General features: G+C 40.9%; 1 protein-coding gene across 1 annotated transcript in view; it reads right to left on the bottom strand.

The window, feature by feature from the left end:
• Positions 1-22,873, bottom strand: part of LOC103187487 (RNA-binding motif, single-stranded-interacting protein 3) — a 565,148-nt gene that overhangs the window by 252,380 nt on the left and 289,895 nt on the right. The window contains exon 5 of the mRNA XM_042346715.1: positions 7,741-7,787. Coding sequence (XP_042202649.1) covers positions 7,741-7,787 — 47 coding nt within the window. The remainder of the gene's footprint in view (positions 1-7,740; positions 7,788-22,873) is intronic.

The raw sequence follows: 22,873 nt of genomic DNA, 5'->3' as shown, positions 1-22,873 counted from the left end.
ATTCTTATCAGTAGGAAGACAAAAATATCTGTTATCGAGATTGGTTTGTACTTTTCAAATGCAGTGTTGCAATTCAAATGCACCACCATAATTCAAGCATTAGAAATTTACAGCGCAGAAAGATGCCATTTGGCCTATCGAATCTGCACTAGCTTTCAGAGCAAGCGGAATTTCACTGCCAATTAAATTCCACTACCCTTCCCTATCACCATATTCCTTCAAGCCTTTTTGTTTCATATAATAATAATAATAATAATCCTTGCATTTGATATAGCGCTTTCCTTTTAGATGTCTCAAAGCGCTTCAGAGAATATATTGTAAAGTGAATTGGCTGTATATTTGTGGGCGAAACGCGGCAGCCAATTGCGCACAGCAGTGTCCCACAAACAGTTGAGGATTGAAGTGACAAATTTTATAATTTTTTTCTTGAGGGATTATTATCAGGCACGTGGAGTAAGGAAACTTGCCCAAGGTTTCGCCCTGCCGGGAATCAAACCCAGGTCTCTCGGTTGCGAAGCGAGTGCTCTAACCATGAGCTACAGGACTCCATGTGAGCTACACGACTCCATAGACATATATACTTTGGATGCTCCTATAAGTCCAGGATCAAAGATTCTTAGAAGACAAAAATATCTGTTATCAAGTTCCCTTCTCTGTTGAAACCCATAACGGACTCTGCTTCTATCATCTTACTCGGCTGGGCATTCCATGTCGCAACAATTCTCTATGTGAAAACTCTCAACTCATAACTTTGTCTCCTCTCAGTCTGTGGATCCCACACTTTGGTGTATATATTCTGGTGCACTGATCATTTGGCCCAATCGCAGACTGGATTTGATTGGTTTACGTGATCCGTTTACGCACATCAGATGTAAGGGGTGAAACTTCCAATTTAATAACATTTCATAACAGATTATCAAATCAATAATTATCACATTGATAATTCTCCCAACCAATCTGCTATGAAATGTTACTAATAACTTTGCTTTTATTTTGTCTTTATGCTCATTCAGATTTAATTTGGGATGCTACAGACAGCAGATTCATCTGCTAATTCTGCCAATTTGGCAGTATTAAACACGCCAAACTCAGCTAAATTAAGTACTCTGTTAGAACTCAATAACTGACTCAGACCTAGCACAAACCTACATTTTCAGACAATGGTCTTAAAGCTAAGACCATGAGAAAGTTTGGGTTTCTGGCGAGGTTCACGAAACAGGAATGTGGAGAACCTGGATCAAATCGCCTCTGCTGCCTCCTCTGAGTCTGACTGCTTCCCCTCACTCGCCGTCCACTCCCACGCTGCAAGATGCTTACCTTGGCTCCAGCTCTACAAGGTTCAGCTGAAAAAATCAGCAATTTAAAAAAAAGAAGAAAAATACTCAATACATTCCAGCCTTATGTGTGCACTGTTTTGCTGAGCGAGGAAAAATATATGGATTTTGGATTCTTATATGAATTCTACCAAACCCAACGGCCTTTTTAATACTAACCATGACTCTAATCGCAGGATTTATGGCCTCTCAGTTTCCCCGATGTACTACAAATAACACTCGCAGGTAATGGTAAGAATTAAATAGAATGACTGGCTATTTTGTGGTAGTGTTGTCAGAAAATGACGAATGAGAGGGGTGTGTTCCTGTTTGCAAGGCATGGGGTAGTTTTTTGTGGGTAAAAGGTGAATATTTTTCTGAACTAAATGACAGTCCATTTCAATGTGGAGCATATCCAAGAAACCACAGCTCCTCCTCCATTACATCAGATCTTTCTCCACAGATAGAGGGAGTTCTGTCTCCTTGTGATCCGATGACTCCAGTATTTACTGTCTGGTGGTAACAGGAGTGGAATAAAAATATCAGTCATGCTCCCCCCTCCACCATGGCAAGCAACGTTATCCAATGAGCCAGGCAGACCAACAAGTTCAACGATTTGATCTCCACTAGGGCTCTTCAGTTTGAGGGAAGGTGATTCAGAGGGGACTTATAGAGTTGTATAATATTTTATATGGGATTGAAAAAGTAAACCCGATACAACAATTTAGGAGGCACCAAGACAGTAGGTTTAGACTACCAAAGGGCAATTTCAGGAAAATACCAGGAAGGTTTTCTTTACGCAGAGTTTAATTAACGACTGGAACACGTTCCCAGGAAGAGCAGTTGAAGCCAGGACACTGGAGTTTCAATAAATCTTAGTCTGCACAACAGTTTTCTTTGCTGGGAACCATGACATTTAGCAGCGAAGGAGCTGACTGTTCTTTTACAGTTTTGCACGGGTTTATGGAAATTAGACAACTGTTCGGGAATTCATTTCACACTGCTTCCAACCTGAGGCCACATTAAAAAGTGAGCCCTTCCTACATACAGAATGCCAAATAATATTTCTGGTACAATTTGACCCTGGAAGCTGCCTCAGAACAGTGAACATTTAACTCCAAATTATGCCACCTATTCCACATTGCTGAGTACTGGTCAACAAGGTGCTCACACTCATTCTGTGATCCAATAACCAGCATCTGTTTACACTGTCAAGCTCTCTTTGGTTGTCTCCTTTGATTCCACAGTACCCTCTAGCTTAGTATCTTCTGCAAATTTAAACAACCGTGCTCTGAGTCTGCTCATTCCTGGTCATGTAATATATGGTGCTATATCAATGCAATTTGCTGTTGCTGTTGTAAACACCGGTGAAAACAGTGACGCCAGCGTCGAATATGTGGCGATTTCTCATGGGATTCTTCAGTTAGGAAATCCAAGGGGGAATCCTTCCAGTAACTGGAAAATATGTCACGCACATCATGCCAGCCCATGGCCACAAAAACACTTAGGTTTAGCTGTGCAATATGTGTTGCGTAGTCATAGTGCACGAGGTAGAGACCAACCCTGTTATAACCCTGTATTGTTTGGTCACCCAGATGTCCGACACATGCTGAAACACATCACCATACTGACAAGAACTGTAAGATGTATGCCATCCACACATGGAAAGTTTCATGTCCAGAATGGAAAACACTCTCCCTCCCTGGAGGATGCACCCTGCTTACCTAATTCCGAAGAGAATTAGGTCACATGTTAGCAAAAGCCAAGGCCGTGGGGGGGGCGAGTGTGGAAAATACAGTGGGAACTGCTCGACTTTAACCAGCTAAAATCGCATGGCTTTGCCTTTGAGATTCTTCCTATGCAATTGAATGTTATGCTGGAATGAAACTGTATTTAATCAATATCTCTAGCCAATCAGATCCCAGTTTCAATTGCCAGTGTCAAATCTGTTATGAAATATCACATTTTAATCTCTTGGCTCCAAGAAATGGGACAAGTGAGTCTCCAGTAAGTAATGGGATGGTTAGTAATGACAACAGTCTGATGAAGACCAGGGGAAATCACCAGCGTGACTCCATAGCCAACACCGCAGTAACAGCAAAGGAATTTAATCCCAGTTTTCTCAGAGAAGGTACAAAGTAGCAATATAAAAGAGACCACAATGAACACACCTTAAATATTTTAAATTGAATCTACAAGAACCCAGTTTCTGCTTGATTCGAAGGGGGAATCTGGCAAAGTTAGCAACAGTAACAGTGATTGAAACCTTAAACTGGAGAAGATTTACAATATCCTTTAGATAGGAGCATAGGAATGTACTGGACTAGAAAAGACCGCTCCCAAGTAATAAATAATAATCCTACACCACCCAGCTCTCATAGCCCTTTTTACTTCACCAGCCATCCATGCCTCCCTCTTGGATTTGCAAACATAATCTGTGTCCACCACCTCCCCTGGATAGTCTATTGTGCATACAGGCTGACCCTGTTATTCCACACTTCGGTATCACGCGCTTCAGATTTGATGTGGGAACACAGCAAACACCTATTGTACCGAAGTGTTGTACACTTCCTGCTCCCAGCACTGACTGACGTGGGGCACTTGAGCCAAGGGCCTTTGGATATCTGCTGCATCCCCAGCAATCAATGGAAATGCTGCTCAGAGCAATTTCCATTGACAAGGCAGCATTCAGCGCATGGTCCACATGTTCAGCAGGGCTCAGTGATGAGAGCCAATGACCCCAAAAGTGCAGGAGAGTGGCTGCATAATAATGCAGCTTTATTGTCATAACAGAGGAGCTCGTTATTTGTGCACCAACCACTGCATTATAACAATATTTGACTGTATCCACCTTTCTGTAAATAGCACCTGAGGATCACAGCTCCCCGAAAGAGCACGGGTCCTATAATGTTAATCTCAGACCTTCTGACACTTTGGGCAAAGGTGGCCTTGAGAGCAATGATCTGCCTATCCTGCACTGGGAATGTTGCAAATCACACAGTCTTAGAGAAGGAGAAATAGACTGGAGAGCTCAGAAGTGGAATGATATTTATTATTTTCTAATCAGGTAAGTAACAGACAGTTGTGGAAGTGACATTCAATGGTATCTGCATGACCCTTCCGCAGGAAACATGGGCAGTGCAACTGCATCCAGCAAACACTGAAAGGGAGACAAAACAGAAAGTACTATATTCTTACACCATACGATCCTGAAGACCAGCAGACGACGACGAGATGCTGACTTCATTTCTGTCTGTACTACCTGTTGTGTTGAGACCAGACTAACTCTGTGATTTCATTTCTAATTCTACTTGCTATTCTGAATGTATTTTCCACTAAATTATTATCTGCATGCAATCCAATTATCTTTCCGGCTCATTGCAAAAAAGTAAAAACAAACCTTTTCTTAAGCTTGTTCCATTGAACAAATGTTTGTTTTCTCTGGCCTGATATTGCTGCGATTGACTGATGAGTAAAGTACAGTGGACAATTCAATATGAATCAGCCAGGGTTCCACGTTGGTTTACCTCAGAATGGAAAAATAATCCTTGCATTTCCACATCATGGAAATTTCGCAAAAGCTTCCCAGAATTTACTGTAAAGTATGGAAGTACACACAGCAATGTCCCACAAACATGAAGTGACCAAATAATTTTATCTGGGAATTACTGGTCAGGAGACTAAGAAACCAGGAGAAATTCACTTACTTTTTGAATATTGCCATGGGATGTTCAACATCCACCTGAATGGGCAGACAGCGATTCATCCGAATGAAGGTACTTCTGATAATTGTAATGCTCCTCTGGGATTGTACTGGAGTGTCAACTGAAATGTTGAGCTCAGAGACCTAATGCAGAGATTGAACCCCAAATCATCTGACTCAAAGAAGAGTATGTTACCAACTGAGCCAGGCTAACACCTAAAGATACACGTTCTTGGTCCCAATTCCTAACACAGTCAGTTGCCAATTTCAGCACTGGCACCTGTGAAGAGACACAAGGGGATTTTGCCTGGAAACATAGTCAGAAGAATTGAAGATTAGTCAACTTCTGAAACTTCCAACTTCCCAATTTGCTACCCTGTGTGGAGAGAGCTATATAAGTCCAAGTTGTTGTTGCTGTTGTTCCCTTCTCAACATTGGCAAAATCCTACCTTCCTGCAGAAAATTCCTCTGATTCTATCCCTTTATTAAAACTCACTAAAAAAACATGCCAACGTGGAACAAGTGCCTCACACAGACCCAGCAGAATAATGAAGACTTCCTTTAATTATTCTGCACTTTGCTATTCCTGAAGGTAGACAAAGGTGAAGATGCCTAGGGACATCCTTTTGATGTGAAAAGTGATATAAAATGTAAATTTGTGATGATGCCGTGAATTGCCTACATACCGTGTTGCTTCCAGAAAGTGTGGATTAAGTATAACCCACATATAATTTCAGGCCCCCACCTCCCAAAGGAGAGTCAATTTCAGAAATGCACTGCTTGGCTGCAGCTTGAAAACATTTATACTAAGAGGCAGATTACATTGATTTGTAAGATAAAATAATTCCAGACATCACATGTACACAGAAAGGGCTTCTTACCTGGCAAAGTAAAAATTGGATTTCAAGGGCGAAGTCTGTACAATAATGTTACTGACTGTTATTAATTCTCTTAGTATATTCTGACAGCAAAATATTTTTTAATCGTTTTTATTCCATTTTTATCTGCAATAAATATATATATATACGTAATATATATTTTGAAATGATTTAAGTTTAGTTGTTGAATTTAAATAATTTCTTGTTGCTCTCAGCGGGCTCTGGTCTGCCTCACATCTCCCATCTCGCCCACCCCACCATTGGCGGGCGGGCCTTCAGCCCCTATGCTCCCACCCTCTGGAACTCCATCCTGCAGTCCCTCCACCTCACCCCTTCCCTTGCCTCCTTCAAGACAGATCTCAAGACCCTCCTCTTCAACCATGCTTTCGATTACCCTCCTTCCCCCTTTGCCCTCCACCCTCCCTGATCCCAGTTCGGGTCCGAAACACTGACTGTCCAGCGCCTTGGGATGTCCTCCCAGCATGAAATACGCTATACAAATGTAATTTTGATGTTGTTGTTGCTTTCCTTATTGTCTTTCAATTCTGTCCTCTTGCTCAGACTGGTTCAGTTGGTAGCACTTGCATCTCTAAGTCAGAAGCATCCCACTCAGGCCTTTGACCTCACAATCCAGTGAAATCTTGGTGTCTGGTTCAATCTTCAGCTATCCTTCCTTCCTCATATTATACCCCTGACCAAGACCACTTTTCTTCGACATATTGCTCTCCTATGCCCCATCTTACTCCAAATGCCACCAAAATCCTCATTCATGCATTTGTTTGTTCCCTTCCAACTAGACTTTTCTCACTCTCCTTGCTAACTTCCCTAGTTTTTTTAAAAATCAGTCCAATATCCTGGCCTCAATCTAGTAATCTGTTCCAGTCATTAATTACCCTAAAAATATTTTTATGGACTGTCCTAAAATTATTCTCTGCAACTCTAAAGCTATGTTCTCTTGTTCTGCCTTCTTTTCCAAAAGTCGAAAAATATTGATCATGATTTACTTTCTCAACCCTATTTAGGATCGTGTATGCTTCTATAAGCTCTGGGCAGCCACATTATGACATGGCAACAAGAACTCTATACAGCTCTATCTTGGTGACATGATTTGCAAACATGGGGTTAAACATCCTCATCAACAACAACAACAACAACAAAATTACATTTATAGAGCGCCTTTCATGTTGGGAGGACGTCCCAAAGCGTGTCGGGGCTTGAACATGGGGGAGGGGTGGTGTAGGGGTGAGGGAAGGCAGGGAGCTGGGAGGGAGACCAAAGGCATGATTGAAGGAGGCAAGGGAGGAAGCGAGGCGAAGGGACCGCGGGATGGAGTTCCAAAATGTGGCGGCAGCGAGGCTGAAAGCCCGGCCACCGATGGTAGGGTGGGCCGGGCGGAAACATGGAGCAGTCCGGAGCCCGCTGAATGGAGGGAGTGGGCAAGTTGGTAGGGAGTCAGCAGGTCAGAGAGGTAGGAGGGGACAAGGCTATGGATGGCCTTAAAGGTGAGGACAATGATCTTGAACTCAATCCTCCAGGGGATGGGGAGCCAGTAGAGTCGGGCGAGGGTGGAAGTGATGGGGTCACGGAGCCTGGTGTGTGAAAGTACATGAGCTACAGTTTTGGATGATCTGCAGCTTGTGAAGGGAAGAGTTGGGAAGGCCGATGAGGAGGGAGTTCCCGTAATCGAGCCTTGATGTGACGAATGCGTGGGTGATGGTTTCGGCAGCCTGAGGGGTGAAGCAGTGGCGGAGTCTGGCGATGTTGTGGAGGTGGTGGTAGGCAGTGCCGGTCATGGCGCTGATACTCATGTAAGCGGATGACACCAAAATCTACTTTTCCATTTTACTCTTCATTCCAGGACCCATGGATGGATGTTCTATCTGCTTGCCTTTCCTGTCAAACATAAAGGTCTGGATTGAGCCTCAATTCCTTGCATCTTCACATTGACAAGATGGAAGCCATCCTCCAGGATTCCCAATGTCCTCTCACTTCCGGCTCTGACCTCCTCAATCTCAGTCAAACTCACTGAACAAGTGTGATACCTCAGTTGTTCTTCCTTGCTCACATTATATCAATGACCAAGACCGCGTTTCTTCAACACATTGCCCTCCTATGCCCCTATCTGGCTCCAAAGGCCACCAAAATCATCATTCATGCCTTTGTTTGTTCCCTTCCGAGTAGACTTTTCTCACTCCCCTTGCCGACTTCACTTATTCCACCATCCATAAGTTGCAACTGATCTAAAACTCCACCACCCGCATCCTCACCCATACCACTCCACTGTTTCCCCTTCTCTCAATGAATCAATAGCACCTCTGGTCACCTGTTTCTTTCCTATCTTCTTTTTTCCTTGCTTAGCATCCAACCGCCTCGTGTGAAGCACTCCCAACTAATATCCTTTGTGAAAGGCACTATATAAATGCTTTAACTGGCTCTTTGGTGCCGAGATAATAACTTTTTTGAATTTTAATAGAGCATGTGGAGTATTTTTAAGCCATCGTGTTTGCAATAATAGATTCTCCACGCTCATTCACATCAAATACCAAAAGGTTCAATTAAGGCCAAATGAGAATATGTCCCTTATCCATTACAATTATAGAAGGTAGATTTTTACTTTAACAAATTAACAAACAAATCCAATTAGAGGATGTTAATATTAGCTGAATAATTATTAGTTTGAGTATGATTTTTGAATATCTGAACACAAATAATTTGCCAATATAGAACATCATCCTATTTGCCTTGTTTATTACTGTCTCATAGTTTTGCCATGGTCAGTGTTTAGTCAAGTACCACTTCTGGTTCTCTTTTAGCTTCCCCTTGGCAGATTCTATCCCATCCATAAATTAAATGATTTCTATTCTTACTTCCTATATGTAAAACCTTGTGTTTACTTGGATTGAACTTGATTTGCCAGTAATCAGTCCATGTACATATCCTATCAAAATAAGTTTGGTTCCAGCAAATTGGCTGCTATGCTTGCCTACAAATACACAGTTACTACACTTTACAGAAAACTCTGTGAAGTGCTTTGAGGCGTTTTGATATAATGCACTGAATCATATGCAAGGATTAATGTTTTATAATACTATAATATTAATCCTTGCGTTTGATATAACGTCTTATCATGTCTTTGATACGTCTCAAAATATGTGGCAGTATCCCACAAACAGTGATGGATTGAGTGACCAAATCATTTTTATTTATTTTGAAAGAATTATTACCCCCGGAAAAGCGTGTGGAGTAAGGAAACCTGCCCAAAGTTTCGCCCTGCCCAGGAATCAAACGCAGTTCCTCTCGCTTGTGAGGTGAGTGCTCTTACGACTAAGCTGCAGAACTCCACGTTTTATTTTTCATTTTTTTCTGTTTTTAGTCACTTATCTTTACTGTCTTGCCTTTCTTCATCCATTTCTGAATCATTAACTTTTTATTTGCCCTGATTCATTATTTCTCTAACATCACTATTTCTCTCTATCTTTGCCTTTTTGCCTAGAGTGTCTTAGATCGCTGTCTTTTACAATCATCCAGGTCTGTCTATCTCTGTCGCTCACATGGATCCTTGTCCTCAACTGGTTCTGTGCTGCTTCTTCTACATTTACACCATTACCATCAAAGCCTCTTCCCCACTGAAGCAGATATTGCTGTTTGCAGTATGCAGCTGCATGTATTCCATAATGTACTTCTCAGCCAGAGTAGATGTGACTTGCACAAAATCTACTTGTGCAAATGTATTTTATCTTACTTAAAAGCAGAATCAAGGGGAAAATGTCCAGAAAGACCACATCGTGAAGTCCTGTATCTTAGTCATTGAAGCACTTGCCTCACAAGCAAGAGGACGGGCAGTGCGAAGCGTTGGGCAAGATTTCTTACTCCACACGGCTCTATTTACTATTTAACTAGCAATAAGTAGGAATCTGGTTGTTAGTCGATTGGCGGAACGATGACAAACCCTTCAAAAAAATAATAATTTAGTTACTCAATCCACGACTGTTTGTGGGATACTGCTGAGCGCAATTGGCAGCTGTATAATACCATATACAAGTGACCAGGTTTCAATTTGCAACATTAAAAAACTCATTCTGATCCATGTTTAAAATATGCAGGAGAAAGACTGCTTATTTACTTTTTTAGAGTTACGGTGTTCTTTTTAATCCACGAGTGGTTAGAGGCTGGTTCTGATACAAAGATACAAGGACAATTGGACAGAGATATATGGTGATGTATAATTTATAATTTTATAATTTATGCCTGAAGCTTTAAAATAGCACCAAAATAGGTTTGGATATTTGATAAAACATTTCAGAAGGATCAGAAGCCTCATATTTGGGCAGATAGATGCATTTTGTTAGCCAAGAGAAACATCTGAAGTACCAGAGAGAGAAAGAGATTGTATCTGGATTTGGTAGGACTATACGTTTTATACAGCATGCAACTTTGTTTTCTTGCTTTACCATGAACAAAATAATTCTGGTACAGAAGAGGACGAGAACTTCCAGATTAGTTCCAAATTCTTGATTATGGTGGTAATAATAGTAATCTTATTATTATCAAAGCGCTTGGCAGGATATTCTATATTCTATATTCTATGGAGTATTTTGTGGGTGACAGAGATTTGAGGAATTTTCTCCAACCTAGGAATATTTTCTCAAGACGAGAAGACCAAGGGGACTTAATGGAGGTATTCAAAATCATGAAAGCATTAAAAAAGATGCATAGAGATACATTGATCTGCTGTGCAGAAGATTCACAAAAGGAGGTATTAAAGCTCAAAATAAGTAAAACAAAAAAGAACGTGCAGGAGAAATATTTTTTACATGATGACAAGTATATGGAACAAACTACAGGGCAACCCTGTTCTGGCACAGTCCTCTGGGTCCAATATAATAATGGCCTCATATTAAGTGAAGAGCAAGAAACTGGCCAACTTCCAGGTGTTCAGAAAATCACTTCCTGCACACTATGTGGCTGTGGTTAGAGGTTGATGGGCAGAACCAACTAACCTTCCTGTAAGGGCAAGCGTCTTAGTGCTTTTTATTTTGTGCCTACCCTGAGAAAGCTGTGAATTCAAATTCTATGTGAGGATATTGAGCTTTTAGTCTAGGCTGACACTCCAGTTCAGTGCTGGGGTTGAGCTATGCTGTCGGAAGTGCTGTTCTTCAGATGAAATGTTAGACCGAGATGCCGTCTGCTTGTTCAGGTGGGTGATAAAGATCCCATAGCACTATTCAAAAAGAAAAAGGAGTTTCTCTCAGTCTCCTCGCCAAGTGGGTTTTATTTGAGGACCGCCCTTAGTGCTTGATGGGTGTGGAAGGCGCTGCGTATGGAAGGCATCAATGCAGATCCATGTCCCACCACAGGATGGCACAGGGCCACTGCACCACCCATTGCTGTCATCACCATTGCTCCTCAGCCTGCTCAGTGAAGGCATAGTTAGTTTAGACTCGCAAAGTTATTTTACCATTTGTTATTAACTGTAAATATTTCTATACTGCCGAATTTGATGGAGGAAGAGTGAACAATGTTTCCTCTGCTGGATATTTATGGCTCCATGTTTATGGTATTCCACAGTTGCAGCCACACCGGTGCTCTGACCCTGCTGGTATTCCTAGCAGTAACTAATCCTCATACCTTCACACAATAAGGTTCCAGACATGAAGCTGTCACTTGTGTCTAACCTGCTGTTAATTCTTTTCAGTGTTTCAATGCCATTGTGCCCACATGCACATACACCAAGCAAGTTTATTTATTTACCTTTCAACTGCCGTGGGGTCCAGAGAAGCTGCATCCTCCCTGGGTCAAGCAGTTGTGGAATTTCTCAGCGCCAACATTCTTCTCACTGGGAATTATTTTCGATTTCTGAACAATATGACAGTGGGAAATGGTTTCCTCTGAAAAGTTCGAATGATACTGGTGTCTTGCCATTGATCAAAAATTCCTGATAGCGTAAACTGCCTATCCACGAGGGAATCCCACATACTTCCCACCAGATCTCACCTCTTAATGGAGATGGCCTCATGCATTGATCGATTTGGGGTAGAGCACATGGCACCGAACGAAACACCTGAAATCCTACCATTTTCCTAAAGAAGATTTTAGTAACCCCAGAGGAGATATAGACTTTTAACCAAGCACTGAGGACATACATATAATACAACTAACAGTAGACCTACAAGGAAGTTTCCAACAACAACTTGCATTTCTTTTCCAGGAGGAGGTTGAAGGAGAAACTTCTTCATGCAGAGAATGGCAAGAATATGGAACTCACCAGAAGCTATGGTTGAAACAAAAAGCACCACATTTAATTTTAAATAATGTATTTAAGAGAAAACTTGCTGCAATACATGAGGAAGAAGGGAGAATAGAGGATATAGGAGAGGGGAATAGGAAGGATGGAGGCTCGTGCACTGTATAAACACTGGCAATAGATTAGTTAGGCCAAACAGTCTGTTTGCATGCCTTATCACTCCAGAAACTCATTCGTTATTGAAAGTGCACAGGGACTAATTTACGAAATATACCGTACAGAGAATAGCATCTACCCCAGATGGAGTACACTGTACACATGGTCACACTGTGTAGAATAATTCCCATAATCACTGGTGGTCACAACCTCCAGCAATCTTTCCTTACAAGTGATAATGGAATACATATTTATGTTTATTTAGCACCTTTCACGTCGGGAGGATAAAGATCAGCCTCACAAGTTTTAGATGCAGGTGAAATTTCACCCAGCCTGGAATTTATATTAGAAAATTTACCAGCCTTCACCGTGTCATGGGAAATCCCATTAAATGCACTGACCATTATATCCAATAAATTTCCCCTAACCCCTGTCCAAATGAGCAGGAAGAAAAATAACTCAAGGAAGTTTTATCAAGTGTCAAGCCTGAGTTAGTAAGTAGCACATCCAGGCTTCACAACAATGTGCATTTATAGAGTGCCCCTCACATCGGTGAGTGTCCCAGAGTGCTTGACAGTGGCAGAGAGGGAGATGGGCAAAGGGGGAGGTGATAGTAGGCACAGTCAAAGAGGAAGGTCTTCAGGTGCAACCTAAAGATGGGGAAGGAAGGTGTTCAGGCTGCTTATAGGCATTTCTGTGCATAAATTGTTTGTAGAGTTTGCTCCAAATACACAATCACTGCACTTTACAGAAGACTCTCAAAGTAGCACTTTACAGAAGACTCTTAAAATGGCACTTTGAGAAATTTTGACCTAAGGCACCATATCACAAATTATTATCATTATTTTTATTTTAAGGGGACCTTCAATAAAATAAACTTTTAAGGGAGCATGGATGGTCTATGATTTCCTGATAGCCAGCAAGGTGGTCACTGGTGATAAATATCAAGCAACTAAAATTAGGATTCCCAAAGACAGTGTTAACCACAGTATTGACTGCTTTTGACCAAATCTTTGGTTAATGTAATAACCAGCACCAGGGATATGATAATCCATAATATTAATCCTTGCACTCAATATAGTGCCTTATCATATAATATTGTCTCAAAGTGCATCAAAGAGATGTATTGAGAAGTGTAGTGACTTTATTGTAGGCATTATCAAATGGAGCAATTTTGACCCATATAAATAACACACAGAAAGAATGGATAATATAATTACCCTGTGTTCACAGTCGTATATACATTCTGGAGTATATCATACATCAAAACCGATGGAAGACATGCTAGGGAATAAATGATATTTACATAGTCATCCATTGTAATCAAGCCTGTAGGTCTGCAAGAGTAGAAAGCAATTTAAAGAAGAGGAGAATTCCACGTTTACATTTGGAGGTGTTCGCCTACAAAATACAGTCACTACTCAGGTGCTTTGAGGGATCTCAACAATATTTTAAGTCACTAGCTATATTGAATACAAGGATTAGTTATTCTTTCTTTGATATCACATTCAATACTTTGAAGTCTTTCTGTGAACGTAAAGTAAAGCACTCCAAGATGCTCTGTGTGAAGGGCCCTATACATTGCAAGTTGTTGTTGAGTGTGTGTGTGTGTGCATGATTTTTTACGTGTTTGTTGAAGCAAGCGACAACCTGTGTTCACGCGTGATGGTATACGGGTTATTCTTGTCAGTGAAGTTACTGATCTTCGGCATAAGCATTTCACTCACAGGCAAAGAATCACTGAAAGGGCAAATCTTACTAGTGAGGACCAAACCTCCATGATACAAGGCACAATTTGGCTGAATTTTCAAAATGCAAAAGCACAAAGTGCTCTTGTGTGCTTGTGGATAAGGCCTTTTGTCTTCCACTTTGCAATTCTGTAAAATGGCAGCAATTTTGTTGAAAGAAAACACTTTGAGCCGATAAGAGCTTCTAAAGAGCAATTTTTCTTATATACCTAAATTGCCTTATTATTCTGAGGGGGAGAAGGGGGCAGCCTTATCCAATACTGAAGTTTCAGATGGAGTTTGGCAGGCCTGCAGTGACGGAGTTTCCCCTCTTGAATTTGGTACTTCATCACAGTAATTCAGCACCCCTTTTGAGTTCCCCTGGAGGATTAAAAATAAAGTCAAGCGCAAGCAAAGAACCTTTAATCGAATATAATCCTTTTAAATATGTAACGCCTGATTGGCTCCTTCAGCAACGCCCCACACTGCCCCAGGCTGAGTCTAATTGTACTATTAGACTTGCGAGTACATGCATTCTTAGAATTAAAAGCTATGGCAGTAATTCAGGTCACAGCTCCCCTGCCCACACATCCCTTTGCAACTGCCATAGAAAATAGCAGGAGTAGATGTAGAAAAGAACAGAAGGATTGGCTTACTATGTGCCGAACAGAGCTGGGGAGAGCAGGAGACTTGTCATCCATCCATAATAATAATACTTGCATTTGATATAGTGCGTTATCATGTAGTTGAGACATCGCAAAGCAATTCACAGAATATACTGCAAAGTGAATTGTGTATTCTGTGGGTGAAACGTGGCAGCCAATTGCGCACAGACAGTAGTGTCCCACAAACAGCCGTGGATTGAGTGTCCAAATTAATATTTTTTTTGGAGGAGAGATTATTATCCCCAGAAAGCAATCCACCAATTAACTAACACCCAGGTATCTGCCTACTCCTAGGTAAATAGAACATCCTGATATACTCGAGTAATCTCACGGACAGAGATTCAGTTCAGCCAACAAGACACCCTTTCATTTTCACATACATCAATTTTATTGTGTCCAATTTTTTTTCTCTATTCTCTGCTCCTGCTTATATTCCAGTACCCCGTCCAATCTTTATCTGTGAGCCTTGGCAGTGAATATTTGGAGTGCACTCAACTGTAGAAGGTATCATAGCCAAGCTTGACCTCTCCCCACCTGACTGATATATATATCCTGGGCAAGAATTCTCCAGGTAATATTGGTCGTTCAACTTATCACTGTTTGTGAGATCTTACTGGCTCAAAGCAATTTACAGAATTTACAGTCACAACATTAATTAACAATAATTACTTGTGCAAAGGTTTGGGATGTTTCAACCTAAAAAAGTGCTTTAAAAACACAAAGTTTTCTTTCTTACAAAGGAACAAACTAATCAAGAGAGCCATAAAGTGAATGGTTCATCGGAGGTGAGGGGGGTGGGTGGAGAGGAGGTTGTCCAATAACAGGCACATTTTACGTGAAGCGCAGGGAAAACTAACAGAATGCAATCAATGATTTGTTTGTTTCTCTGTAAACTCCCACGCGTACACACATATGCACTAAATAAAAAACACATGGCTGGCCAGTCCAACCCTGACCAGGAAAATTATGTTGTTTCCACTCAAAGGAAAAATAACATTACATTGCCACACGCAATAATGTTGTCCTACTTTCATTAGCTGCAGCGCACTATTTCTTCCCAGCGTAATTTTCCCTGTCCTTATTTTCTCTGGATAAACACAAGTAACAAATACATCAAGGCACTGTATGGAAATAATGAAACCTCTTCTTCAGGGACTGGGTTGTCAGGTGAGTGAGAGCACTGACCTTTCACTCCTTTGGATAAAAGTTTGAATCCAGCCGAGGCTGATAGGATGAAAGCCTAAGCTTTCTGATGGCTGTGAAGATGTCAAGTGTAAAAAATCTGGGCTGTCTCAACCTACTTCCTGGTTGGGGGGGAGGAAATACTACAGAGCTATCTAAATGGCACTATATTGCCAATTAGGATAGCCCAATCTCACTCAGAGAGAAGTGGATAGGCATTCAGTAATGGAGCAGTTCTGAGGTAAAGGTTAAGGCACTGTTAAGACGAATACAGAGCGTTCTTTTTGTAATTGGTGCTTTACCCAACCTGAGAGTCCTGATGGCATGAAGTTGACTGTACTCTGCTGTTGTGATGTGTGAGATTACTCATTTTTCTTGATCAGAGAGGTGTCTAAAACATGGAGAAACACGTCACTATGTTTTACAGTATCCAAACCAGAGTTCCACATATGTATGCCACCTTGGTGTGAAAGTTCCAAAAGATGTTTGGAAATGGCATGCTTATCAAATTCTGAAGAGTATTAGGTGCAGGTGGTTGAACAGAACCAAGCCTTGGGGACCCCAGAGGGTGTGTTAGGATACTGTTGGGAGTTCAACCAGCTAAAATCACAAGTTTGCTATTAAGAGTATTGTCTGACAAGATTCCTGCTGTAAAATAATAATAACAATCCTTTCATTTGATATAGCGCTTTTCACGTCTTCTAGACGTCTCAAAGCGCTTCACAGAATGTACTGTAAAGTGAATTGACTGTATATTTGTGGGTGAAACGCAGAGGCCAATTGCGCACAGCAGCGACCCACAAACAGTCGTGGATTGAAATGACCAATTTATTATTTTTTTCTTGTGGGATTATTATTAGGCGTGTGGAGTAAGGAAATTTGCCCAAGGTTTCATCCTGCTGGGAATCAAACCCAGGTCTCTCGCTTGAGAGGTGAGTACTCTAACCACTGAGCTACAAGACTCCACAAATATTCTATGGAATTCTAAAATAAGTGCATAAAAGAGATCTTTTCTCTATCCCAAAAGTCGATGGACGCACCTCTGATAATTTAGCACTCACTAGACATTTCACTGGACAGTCTGGACTATTAATCTCAATTAAAAATCTCCATGGTTAGGTGGGATGCATGGAATTCTCACTTTGGTTTGCATTTTCTTAAGGAAATTGATGCATTTCCATGTGTGTCAGACACCTGGCTGACAGAACAAAATCACAAGGACACAGGAGAGGTGCAGATGAAATAGGCCTCTGACCCAGTTGATTGAATCTCTCTTTGGCCCAAAATATCATGCAATAGTCATGAAGCAAGGAGGGCTGGAGCAAAGCCAGCATTCATACTAAAATCTTACACTACACGAGGAGAGAATGGGGGAGATCTTTGGGAGGAAGGATGCAATGGGAGTGTTGGATATCACTCTTGGTGAACTGCCAGATGTAACAAAGGATCAGACTTTTTTTGTAAATCGCACTGTGATTTTTTGTCTGTTGTTAAACGGATAAATGAGCAATGTTGTGCTTACTGTTTCATTATTTATCCTCATTCTCACTCTGCCCACGAGGGCACTGAGGTTGCATAACCCCAACTCCAAATCAGAGGCACTCTCAAAAGTACCGAAACACATTGCAACCTGTGCATTATTATTGGACTGAGATTCCACTTAAGCCATTAAAATCATTTTGCCTAAACATTTAAATTGCTCTGAAATGTGGAAAATGAGGGAATATCGTCTTAATTTGAAAGTCAGTTTTCCGCAGTTCTTAAAACAACTCAACTTCCAAATTGAGATCGCATTTAAATTTTTTACCCAATTCTGTGTGATCTTAAATTTTAAAGCAGAATAGTCATAAAACTAGCTGGCATTTGGGACTGCACTGGTGCCTACAAGACACAAACATTGAAATAAACTGATAATCACAGATGTATGTCTGAAATGCTGTGCACTGACCAGGGCCTTGTGATGTCCTCCCGACGTGAAAGGCGCTATACAAATCTAATCTTGTTGTTTTTGTTGTAAGTAGCCTTGTGTGTTGCTGCTAATTGCTTTTAACAAAGTTTATTTTATGGAACTTCCATCGTGCTCTTCAAAACCATTTCAAAACTTTAGAGACAAAAAATGAAATGGAACCTTCTAACATGACCCTCTTCTTGAAGAAATGAGACGAAGAAAAGAAACACTACTTAATGTTTGGATATTTTCTCCTTTTTTGATTTGCTTTTATCTGTCCACTGTCAGGTTCAGTTGTACGTGTCAAACCTACACTAAAAGACCGAATCTTTGTGGAACCTGATCAGGTTTACTTGTGTAATTCAAACCTAGGAACAATAAATCCCTGCAGACCACAGCAAATGGAATCAATTTAGTGGCCAGCTGGTAAGAGAGAACAATGCAACTTAAACACACGAAGGCTGCAGCAATGTGGCACCATCTGTACAAGCTGTGCAGTCCTTTGAATCAAGGCTGCACCATTACTATTGCGTCTTGTGAGACAAGGCACTGAGCCGAAGCCAAAAGCCCAACTAGAATTAGTGATCCACCAACATTCAAACAACAAAGTAGTGGTTTTAAAAAAAAGAAATTCCCTCACATGTTTTCAAAAATCAATCAGAGATGTGAAAGTTCTCAAGAGACGTACAGAGCAAGAGGTCCCAGGTTTGATCCCTGACCTGTGCTGTGACAGTCAATTTCAGGCAGTGCTGCCAATGGCCTCAGCATCCCTCGGGTTCAGAAGGAGATGCAATTAGGTCCCAGTTGCTATCCAGTGACCCCTGCTGGAAAATGTGCCTGTATGCACTTCACATGAAGACAGGATTGAGCTTGGTAGCACCCTTCACACAGGATAGCATGTCGGAGAGCTGCACCGTGGAAGGGTTGGATGCTCAGCAAAGGAGAAGTGGGGAACTGGTGGTGACCATAGCCACGGTCTAAGAGATTGTTCTTAAAGTAGTAATTATAACAACAACAACAAAATTACATTTATAGAGCGCCTTTCACGTCGGGAGAACATCCCGAAGCACTGGCTTAAAGATCGATAAAGAGGAGGCGAGGCACAAGGTTTGAGGCAGGGAGCATCAAAGGTTAGGAGCATATTCGCGGAAGGCACAGATGTACTCAGTAGAAAAGAAAAGAGTTAACTGCCTTCAGGGGAGGAGAAAATTTGGAGAGCGAGAGAAAACCACACCCTCTTGTCTCAGTTCAGAATAGCAGAATAGCAGCTTCACAGCAGAGCTCTGTGAGCAGAGTGAATTTCTAAACAAAGTCTGAGTCCTCTGAGTGCTGCTATGTGTAATGTAAGCAAGAAGGGCTGCTTTTCCCTGTTGTAAAAAAATTGGGCTTAATTCACCCTGATAATTACTCTGTACTCAGTGTGATAAAAGGAGAAGAGCACAGAAAGCTAACCTGCTATTAGGAGAATCCTCTCAAGTCTTGGTTTCTGGACAGGGCAGAAATAACTTTTGTTAAAGTATGTTATCAAATTATAGCATAAAAATACTCTATTAAAATCAATTTTATTTTTCTCTAAAGCACAACATATTCTTAAAGTATTGTACATGAATGCAAGGAATATAGGCATGTACCATCATGGACAGGCAATTTTGCATTTTATTTTCCTACAAATGTTAACTTAGAGATTTTCCCCCTCCCATATACACACACAGGCAGCAAGGGCTCAACTAGTGCCTATCCTGGGGAAGGGCGGGGGAAGAGGTAAGCTCTTTGGTGCTCAGTTGGCTTCCAGGTGAAGTGCTTGGAAAAGGAAGATTGAAATCGAGTTGATCCTCTGCAATCTAACTAATTCAATACCTAAGACAGGAGGATCCTCAGAACTGCACTGGACCGTTGATGATAGACCAGCCAGTGTGGCTCATTGGTGAATTTTGGAGTAGCAGACAAACCACTCGGGACTATGATTCTTACTACTCAGCTGCTGTTAAAATATTTAACAGGGACCTTAAACTAAGCCATACAGATTCAATCAGTGCTGGATTAGATAATCTCTAAATCAGCACTGGGATGACCACAGGAGAAAACCAACCAGGCTTTCCAGCACCTGGTCACTAGCTGGTGACCCTGGATGGGTGTGTGTGGACTTTGGCAGAGACAGGATCTGCCTCGGCTGTGATGTCACTTCATTGAATAGCTGGACAAGACTTTCTGTCAAGGCACAGCAGGAGGAAAAAGCAATCATTTACCTTCAAGACAGAAAGAGGGAATGGGAGAAAATTAGAGGAGAAAAGTTGATGGAAGAGGAAATGAGATTCAGTAAAACAAAACAAAAAAAAATTAGTCAATTCAAACCATTCCTGTAATCTGTAGCGGTGCTCACAATTTTGCCCACAAAAATATACAGTCAATTCACTTTACAGTATATTCTGTGAAGCGCTTTGAGACGTATAGAAGACGTGAAAAGTGCTATATCAAATCCAAGGATTATGATTATAAATAATTTAAATTAAATTTAGTGATTGTGTACAGTAGGAATGGCAGTAAATGACATGGGCAACTTAAATGAACTTTGAAGTTTGGATACGCACAAGACCTGCTCACTAACCGATCACTAAATCATATTATTTACCATTTTAAAACTTTTAGCACATCACAACAGCTTTCAGTAAACCTGGAACAATACCTTCAGATGCATTGAGAAAGCAGAACAAGAGGGCGTAGGTTTGGAGCTGCAAAGAACAATTTATGGACAATCACCAGTGTTTTTGTTTACCTAGAGGTTAGTAATGAATATCCCTTTTACTCGAGGATGATGGTGCCAACAATGAAGTGCGAATAACGTCATGGTAGATGAATGCGCTGATGTCTATACAGGCCAATACATGATAGCCATTGTTATACATAACCATGCTGCTGAGTCGTTCCTAAAATGCAACTTGATACTATGATGGTAAGGTGGTTACTGAGGAAGATGAAATCAAATGTGCCGAAGGGCCTTCTTCCTTGCAACTAGTCTTGGGATCTTGAGAAATTGGTGTTCCTAGCTGGACAACAGCAAGAAGTTTACTCTTACTCCAACAGAAGGCTGTGTGGTTTGGACTGGTTAAACTTGAGCAGTACCCCAATGCACACTCTGGAGTCTCCAAGATTTGGCTCTTGCTAATCTGCACTGAAATTTCAGGGAATAGGATAAAAGGGTACATCTCTCTGGGGAGTGAGTCATACATCCATGGAACTTTGGTTTGTCAACTCTTAAATATGGGCTTCCGTATGTCAACCATGAAAAAAAATACCAAAATAACAAGCGTTTGATATTCATTAGAGGTTCAAAAAGAACACTGAAAAAACTAAGATCTATGAGAAATTAAGACACAAAATGTTTGTAAATCCCTGCAGTGCTAACCAATTTGACTTTGACAAGATGCATTTAGATTAATATTTTACACTATTAAAGTTGCTAGATCATGTAGCAAGAGGAAGTTCACACCAAATATGTAAGAATTACTTCCACAGAAGATCTCTATGAGTACGCAGCCAAATATTAATGATAAAACTGCTGACTAGGTATAGGTTGTGGGCTTTTTCCCTAGCAGCTGGTTTTCTGACGCAGTCTCATACGTTTGTGTAAGCACCACCTAAAATCATCTGGAAATTCAGTTTCCATTTTATTACTGAACATTGAGACTGGATATGAAGTTATTGCAGTCCCTCTGTTTCTAATAATATGTGTTCACATATGTGCTGTCTTTACTTAAATCTGGTTGATGCAGGCCATACTGCAAGAATAACTGAATTACTGCATCACTTAAGAATGACCTTTTATCCAGAATAGTCAGAATGCCAGTCTGTGACTCCCTCATACCGCTCGTACTATTACCGACTGTAGATAATTGTGGGGCTTCACTTCACATGAATGCCTGTGTTAATTCAAGTAATCTTGCAAGAGAAATGTTCCTGTGTGTATGCTCCTATACAATTGGGTATAGAGTCTAGAAACCAAGCACTCTGGAAATTGAAATTGAATTGTAAGGTAAGATAGTCATTGGTGTATAGATACCCAGTGATAATTCCCAAAGTTAAGCAAGCAAATCCTCCAGAACATTTATCCATCTCACATCTGTGCTATTAAATCCCTGGCCTATGCCTTCCACAGACATTTTCCTCCCTCCCTCCCTCCCTCCCTCTCCCAATTGTTGTTTATCCTTCTCTCTGTATATCCCTGTAACCTGCAGTGGAGCTCTCAATTTCGCCCACAAAAATATATAGTCAATTCACTTTACAGTATGTTCTGTGAAGCCCTTTGAGACGTCTCAAAGACGTGATAATGCCCTATAACAAATGCAAGGATTATTATTATGATTATTATTATTTATCAAATCATTTGTTCAAGGAGTTCATTCACATACTATTTCAAACCTATACCCTCAACTTCTATGCTCAAATACTTTGCTTACAACTAGATCATTTGCACCTCGCAGCATTTTAAGGGTCTGGAACATGTCCCTTTCTAAATGTTCTTTTGCTCCGATGAAAATAATTTATGCTTCGTCAGCCTCTCTTATAATTTATAATAATCCTTGCATTTGATATAGCGCTTTTTATGTTTTCTAGACGTCTCAAAGCGCTTCACAGTATATACTGTAAAGTGAATTGACCGTATATTTGTGGGCGAAACGCGGCAGCCAATTGCGCACAGAAATGTCCCACAAACAGTCGTGGATTGAAAATGACCAATTTATTATTGTTTTTGTTTTTTTGGAGGGATTATTATTAGGCGTGTGGAGTAAGGAAACTTGCCCAAGGTTTCGCCCTGCCTGGAATTGAACTCAGGTCTCTCGCTTGCAAAGCGAGTGCTCTAACCACTGAGCTACAGGACTCCATAGAATTTACAGTTCTATATCCTGAAATAATCCTTATCACTCTTTGATTTCTCTCCAATGCATCTTGAAGGTTGAGTGCTCCAAGTTCCACACGGTGGGATCTAATTTCTGTTCTTTCTTAACACATTTCTTAATAAGAAATATGGAATTATTGAATTTGAAATACTGAATGTGAAC

The sequence above is a fragment of the Callorhinchus milii genome, unplaced genomic scaffold (assembly GCF_018977255.1).
Source record: "Callorhinchus milii isolate IMCB2004 unplaced genomic scaffold, IMCB_Cmil_1.0 Scaffold2, whole genome shotgun sequence".
Lineage (NCBI taxonomy): Eukaryota > Metazoa > Chordata > Chondrichthyes > Chimaeriformes > Callorhinchidae > Callorhinchus > Callorhinchus milii.
Note: the sequence above shows the minus strand (reverse complement) of the source record. Positions and strands in the feature narration are given on the sequence as shown.